This window comes from Protomyctophum bolini, assembly GCF_963924005.1.
Source record: "Protomyctophum bolini genome assembly, chromosome: 19".
In the NCBI taxonomy this organism is placed as follows: Eukaryota; Metazoa; Chordata; class Actinopteri; order Myctophiformes; family Myctophidae; genus Protomyctophum; species Protomyctophum bolini.
Genome location: NC_137880.1, coordinates 40,550,350 through 40,558,274, shown reverse-complemented (window position 1 = coordinate 40,558,274; position 7,925 = coordinate 40,550,350). Strand labels below are relative to the sequence as shown.

Below are 7,925 nucleotides of genomic sequence, written 5' to 3'. Positions count from 1 at the left end.
CCTTTAAAATTTAAAGGGACACTTCGCCCCTTTTTGCAACCAGATCTGACACATTTAAAGTTTAAATGTTTGCTTTGCAAACGGCACATTTATACAACTCTAAAAGATTATTTACATTTCTCTGTTCACACTTTTTAACATTTGATCACCTTCTTCAAACTAAACAAAACACTATGAAACATCACACAATATATTACGGGTGTAATGATTATTTTTTAACATGGACGATATTGGTTCATTATGACGATACGATACGGTTCAGAGATTTAAAATCCATACAGTAACTATTTAGCTAAGAAATTAGGTCTGTGTGAAACTTGTGGATAGTGCAGTTTTTTTTAATGAAAATGTATGAATATAAATAAGTAAACACAGTGATTCTCTGGAAAATACATAGACAATTCTTTTAAACACATTATAGACAAACCCTCACCTGACATGAACACAGATAATACACACATTATGGACAAACCCACACCTTGACATGAACACAGAGAATACACACATTATGGACAAACCCACACCTTGACATGAACACAGAGAATACACACATTATGGACAAACCCACACCTTGACATGAACACAGAGAATACACATCACATTATGGACAAACCCTCACCTTGACATGAACACAGAGAATACACACATTATGGACAAACCCTCACCTTGACACGAACACAGAGAATACACACATTTATCAATAGACCAACTTTAGCGAAAAGTAATGAAACCCTTTCTTTTTTTCCTTCTAAAATTGCTAAATATTGATGGGATAGATTATTTGCATTTCAAAAAGGTACCGTACAAAGCCAGTGTCAGGAAGGGACTAGTGGACAAGAGATCCAGTATAAGTAATTTTACACTTGGTTGCATGCTGAAAACGACGAGTGGCCCAGGAAATGAATCCCAATGCATTTTCCTCATAGGCTTTTCTTAAAGTATTTATTTAAAGACTGTTACGCCGCGGACAAAGCCAACTCGGATCGTGACAAATCATGACAATGAACACAATGTTTTGGGGCCGATCAAACAATTTATAAGAAGAAAAACAAAACAAATAGTGTTGTCTCCTGACTTTATTTTCTTCTTTCTAATGATTTGATCGGCCCCAAAACATTGTGTTCATTGTCATGATTTGTCACGATCCGAGTTGGCTTTGTCCGCGGCGTAACCGTCTTTAAATGAATACTGCGACAATCTATCGTCGACTAGTTGCTTAAAGCCCTACTTCAGCTGGTGCTCTCCGCCATCAGGGGGAGGTGTCAGGTTGCGGGGTTCTCCGTCTCAGCCTTGTGATTGGTCATCAGGGGGGGGAGGTGTCAGGCGGTGCTCTCCGTCTCAGCCTTGTGATTGGCCGTCAGGGAGTTGTTGGCGAAGCGGGATTGGAGAGCGATGGAGGAGGGAGGGGCCGACCTCCTCCCCCTGCACAGCAGGTAGAAGATCTCCACCACGTTGAGCAGCAGGGAGACACCTGGTGGACACATTTAATACTGCAGCTTAGAGCAGGGAGACGCCTGGTGGACACATTTAATACTGCAGCTTAGAGCAGGGAGACGCCTGGTGGACACATTTAATACTGCAGCTTAGAGGAGGGTTTAACCCTGTGAGAACCACTGACATAGAAACATGAGGTTTAACCCTGTGAGAACCACTGACATAGAAACATGAGGTTTAACCCTATTTCAGAAAACTGTCAGGATTTAGAAGCCTTTTCTATAGAATACACAGACACGACAACGCATATTCAGGGCGGAGTCACCACCCCCAGGGTAAGTTGCTCTCGTTCACTGCAATGCAATTTGCGGCATTTCCAAAACAATATTGCGCAGAGTAGCGATTATCAAATGTATTTGCAATGACATACGTTGAAAGATCTGTTGCCCCGTGGACAAGGCAACGCTACCTCCGCAAGTTAGATATTATCAGCATAGATGTTTGTCCGTATGTGATTAAGGATTGGAAAAAGTTGCATTGGCAGCCATAGAAAATTCTGCCCAGGGTAAAAAAACGGATGTGACGTTTTTGGGCGTTCCGGTCTTGTTCCGTGTCAGTGTATGGGCCTCAGGCCTGAATGGGTTTAGACTCACATGCGACGACCAGCATGAAGATGATGAAGATGGTCTTCTCCGTCGGCCGCGACATGTAGCATTCCACCGTGAAGGGACAGGGGGCCCTCGAGCACACGATGCTGTAGGGAGGGAGGGGCCACACGTTATAGTTATAGAGACATGTAGGGCCCTTTGTGTTGGCGTTGCTGTTTACCGTCCCTCTAAAAGACTACCCAGGGAGTCAGGGACCTCTCACAGACTGCCCAGGCAGTCAGGGACCTCTCACAGACTGCCCAGGGAGTCAGGGACCCCTCACAGACTGCCCAGGGAGTCAGGGACCCCTCACAGACTGCCCAGGGAGTCAGGGACCTCTCACAGACTGCCCAGGGAGTCAGGGACCTCTCACAGACTGCCCAGGGAGTCAGAGAGTAGTAGTATTTTATAAAAACGTACCGTGGGTCCATGATGAAGCCGTAGAGATAGTACTGTCCTACGATGAACGCCACCTCCAGGACGATCCGGAAGAATATGGTGGCCATGTAGCTGCCCAGGAGGTTACCTAGAAACACAGGACACAGTGTGAGGCGTAACACCCTGTAGGAGGTCACCTAGAAACACAGGACACAGTGTGAGGCGTAACACCCTGTAGGAGGTCACCTAGAAACACAGGACACAGTGTGAGGCGTAACACCCTGTAGGAGGTCACCTAGAAACACAGGACACAGTGTGAGGCGTAACACCCTGTAGGAGGTCACCTAGAAACACAGGACACAGTGTGAGGCGTAACACCCTGTAGGAGGTCACCTAGAAACACAGGACACAGTGTGAGGCGTAACACCCTATTATAGGAGGTCACCTAGAAACACAGTACACAGTGTGAGGCGTAACACCCTATTATAGGAGGTCACCTAGAAACACAGGACACAGTGTGAGGCGTAACACCCTGTAGGAGGTCACCTATAGAAACACAGGACACAGTGTGAGGCGTAACACCCTATTATAGGAGATCACCTAGAAACACAGGACACAGTGTGAGGCGTAACACCCTGTAGGAGGTCACCTATAGAAACACAGGACACAGTGTGAGGCGTAACACCCTGTAGGAGGTCACCTAGAAACACAGGACACAGTGTGAGGCGTAACACCCTATTATAGGAGGTCACCTAGAAACACAGGACACAGTGTGAGGCGTAACACCCTGTAGGAGGTCACCTAGAAACACAGGACACAGTGTGAGGCGTAACACCCTGTAGGAGGTCACCTAGAAACACAGGACACAGAGTGAGGCGTAACACCCTGTAGGAGGTCACCTATAGAAACACAGGACACAGTGTGAGGCGTAACACCCTGTAGGAGGTCACCTAGAAACACAGGACACAGTGTGAGGCGTAACACCCTGGAACAACATATTTTCAGATAACTGACATGAAATAGTTTGAGAACCACTGACAGAAACATAGGGTTTTTTTTACCAGAAAACTGTCAGGATTTAGACGACATTTGTAGAATAAATCGCCCTCAGGTCTAAATTGGTTTATACCTTTTGATCTTGACGTGTCCAATCATGTCGGAGTATTAACGTATACCTTTGATCTTGACGTGTCCAATCGCGTCGGAGTATTTTGGCGGTGTGATGAGCAGGTCTCCGCCCCCCGCCGCCATGCGCTCCCTCAGCTTGTTCTCTGAGTGGATGACGTGCATCACGTGACCCAGGTACAGCAGTGTGGGCGTCGACACGAAGACGATCTGGAGCACCCAGAAACGCACGTGGGAGATGGGGAAGGTGTGGTCGTAGCACACGTTCTTACAGCCCACCTGTTTGGTGTTGCACACCATGTTGGACTGCTCATCTCCCCACACCTGTTAACCACAGGACAGGTGTTAGCCTGTTAGCCACACCTGTTAACCACAGGACAGGTGTTACACTGCTCATCTCCCCACACCTGTTAACCACAGGACAGGTGTTACACTGCTCATCTCCCCACACCTGTTAACCACAGGACAGGTGTTACACTGCTCATCTCCCCACACCTGTTAACCACAGGACAGGTGTTACACTGCTCATCTCCCCACACCTGTTAACCACAGGACAGGTGTTACACTGCTCATCTCCCCACACCTGTTAACCACAGGACAGGTGTTACACTGCTCATCTCCCCACACCTGTTAACCACAGGACAGGTGTTACACTGCTCATCTCCCCACACCTGTTAACCACAGGACAGGTGTTACACTGCTCATCTCCCCACACCTGTTAACCACAGGACAGGTGTTACACTGCTCATCTCCCCACACCTGTTAACCACAGGACAGGTGTTAGCCTGTTAGCCACACCTGTTAACCACAGGACAGGTGTTACACTGCTCATCTCCCCACACCTGTTAACATCGTACATAGAAAGCATAGGTGGACGCCAGGCTAAAATGACGTATAGTGGATCTCTCGTCCACTATGCTCCCTTCCTAGTGGATCTCTCGTCCACTATGCTCCCTTCCTAACATTTTAGTCTAGTTTTCGTCATTTGTTGACGTAACTGTCACTATATTTAGTCTCATAGTTTTAGTCGTCATGGCTTATAGTTTTCATGTAGTTTTCCTCGGTGAAAAACAGGTAGTCGACGAACTTATTTCGTCTTAGTTTTATAGTCGACAGAAACAACTTCTTGTCTGTACATGATGAATAAACAGACTTATACATTAACCTTCTGTACATGATTGCGAACGCCGTGAGCACTTACTATGAGACCTAGCAGATCATGTCTGTCTGTGTGTGTGTCTGTCTGTCCCGCTTTTGTGCCCATATATGGAGCTGAGTGATTTGTTTGTGATTGATGCAAGTGTCTGTCCCGCTGTTACGTCACCATGACTCAGCCATAACCATATAAGGAGTCCCCAAAGCAGCTATACGTCCAAAACCCAAATATGTACGAGCTGCGTTCGCTTCCCGCGTTTGCGCGTCTTACTGGTGAATAAACAGACTTCTACAGTACCTTCTCAGCTCCGGCTCCCAGAACCATGATCCTGAATATGAACAGAACCGACAGCCACACCTTCCCCACCACCGTGGAATGGGTCTGGACCTTGTCCAATAGGGAGGACAGGAATCCCCACTCCCCCATCTGGTAATTAGAATATTATCATTAATATCAATGAGTCTGGAACAATAATAATAATAATAATAATACGTTCCTGTCCAATTAAACCTCATAACTCCATTTTTGAAGTTTAGATTTTTTTTCTTCCATAAATCAGTGGAAAAAACGTCTGTGCGTTGTTTCGAAAATATTGAACCAATGAAAAGTAGTAAACACATTGGACAAAACATCTTAACTCCATTGGACCCTCAAACTGTCTGATAATATAAAGCAGCTAACTCCACCACCTCTCCCCCTCTCAAACCGTCTGCTATAGAGCAGCTAACTCCACCACCTCTCCCCCTCTCAAACTGTCTTCTATAAAGCAGCTAACTCCACCACCTCTCCCCCTCTCAAACCGTCTGCTATAGAGCAGCTAACTCCACCACCTCTCCCCCTCTCAAAACGTCTGCTATAAAGCAGCTAACTCCACCACCTCTCCCCCTCTCAAACTGTGTTCTATAAAGCAGCTAACTCCACCACCTCTCCCCCTCTCAAACTGTCTTCTATAAAGCAGCTAACTCCACCACCTCTCCCCCTCTCAAACTGTCTTCTATAAAGTTGCTAACTCCACCAACTCTCCCCCTCTCAAACTGTCTTCTATAAAGCAGCTAACTCCACCACCTCTCCCCCTCTCAAACTGTCTTCTATAAAGCAGCTAACTCCACCAACTCTCCCCCTCTCAAAACGTCTGCTATAAAGCAGCTAACTCCACCACCTCTCCCCCTCTCAAACTGTCTTCTATAAAGCAGCTAACTCCACCACCTCTCCCCCTCTCAAACTGTCTTCTATAAAGCAGCTAACTCCACCACCTCTCCCCCTCTCAAACCGTCTGCTATAAAGCAGCTAACTCCACCACCTCTCCCCCTCTCAAACTGTCTTCTATAAAGCAGCTGGGACCCTCCCAGAAGCAAAGATTTGAGTTAAAAACGTTCGCTCTGAAATAATATATATTCAAAGATTTGAGCCACATTTTCAAGATATTTCAAAAACGAATAGCAGACCTACAAGCTCGTAGCGCGCCAGCTTGTAGGTCTGCTATTTTTCAATAGCTAAAGTATAACATAATGCTTTGAAACAACAAAATGGAGTTAGTAAACATTAGTTATATGAGCCTTTAAACATTACAACATAGCAAAACTATTGGTACAGTATGTTATAAATTATTTAGAAGTAAAATGTACCTTTTAAATGTGTGTGTGTGTGTGTGTGTGTGTGTGTGTGTGTGTGTGTGTGTGTGTGTGTGTGTGTGTGTGTGTGTGTGTGTGTGTGTGTGTGTGTGTGTGTGTGTGTGTGCGTGTGTTATCTTTACATTTAAATGTAAGTAAAGGCATTCGGACAAACAAAAAATATCTACCAAAAAAATAAATCATAAAATGCATTTTTGTGACAAGCAAAACAACACAAGAAGATGGCTAAATATTTAGTATTGCAAGTGTACATATTTGTACACGTGTGCTATATTAATTATTAAAAAAAATATTTGATGTTTTGTGATTTATAATTATGAAAATAGAACATTATTCACGTTGAAATTCCAACACAAATATGAACTGAAATATACACAAACTGCCTATACTATAGTACTGTATATTGTAAGTAGTATTTTGTGTACAGTAAGAAGTACAGTAAGACTTACAGTAAGTGTCCAACATGCATATATTATTAATTACCTTTTAAGTGTGATCGTCTGGTAACGCTGACAGTGTTTAAGAAGTGAAGCGTTGCAGGCACTCTGCCGAACCGCCCTGCCGCGCAACCTTGGACTTTAGCTGTGTGTGTGTGTGTGTGTGTGTGTGTGTGTGTGTGTGTGCGCGTGTGTGTGCGCGTGTGCGCGTGTGTGCGTGCTGTTTTTGGTGTGTTTACGCTGATGACTGACAAGGTTAATGTTTGACACGTTGATGGACAAAGAACAGAGATATTGTACCGGAGTACTGAAATACTGAAATACTACAGTACTGAAATACTACAGTCAAAATATACTGTTTTATGATGAATTCCTGTTCTGTTCTTTGGCTATAATAGAAGTGTCTATTTGTACGTCTCTAAATGTTATGATGAATTGAACAAAGTGGACCCTGTTTGTAAACAAGTCTTAGTGTAATGCTTAATTGGGTCGTACAGTCAAAATATACTACAGTCAAAATATACTACAGTCAAAGTATACTACAGTTAAAATATACTACAGTCAAAGTATACTACAGTCAAAATATACTACATTCAAAATATACTACAGTTAAAATATACTACAGTTAAAACAATTTAACAAAAAATACTAAATAAACAATGTATAGTTAAAATACTACATTTAATAAATACACACACAATCACAAACTACTCTATTCTCCCCATAGGTTTACAGGTACGACACACACACGCACGCACGCACGCACACAGTGGCGTGCACAGACATCTAGAGGGGCAGGGGCTCAAGTGGAAAAAAGGGCACCTTGTGCAGCGAGTGGAACCGGCCGGTTGCCTTAATAGTGTTAGATTTATAGATTTTAATAGTGTGAGATTTATTGATTTTAATAGTGTGAGATTTATAGATTTTAATAGTGAGATTTATAGATTTTAATAGTGTGAGATTTATAGATTTTAATAGTGTGAGATTTATAGATCTGTAAAAGTTTGACAATTATAGATTTTTAATAGTATGAGATTTATAGATTTTTAATAGTGAGATTTATAGATGTTTAATAGTGTGAGAATTATAGATTTTTAATAGTATGAGATTTATGGAT

The 7,925-nt window shown here is 43.6% G+C and overlaps 1 protein-coding gene across 1 annotated transcript; it reads right to left on the bottom strand.

Moving 5' to 3' along the window:
- Nucleotides 1–1,319: 1,319 nt before the first annotated feature.
- LOC308334731 (gap junction Cx32.2 protein-like) lies at nucleotides 1,320–5,166 on the bottom strand (the record flags this gene model as incomplete). The annotated part of the gene is made up of 5 exons (XM_080791535.1): nucleotides 1,320–1,471; nucleotides 2,088–2,188; nucleotides 2,502–2,607; nucleotides 3,635–3,908; nucleotides 5,038–5,166. The coding sequence occupies 5 exons, from the start codon at nucleotides 5,164–5,166 to the stop codon at nucleotides 1,320–1,322; spliced, it is 762 nt and encodes a 253-aa protein (XP_080647661.1).
- Between the last annotated feature and the right edge of the window lie 2,759 nt (nucleotides 5,167–7,925).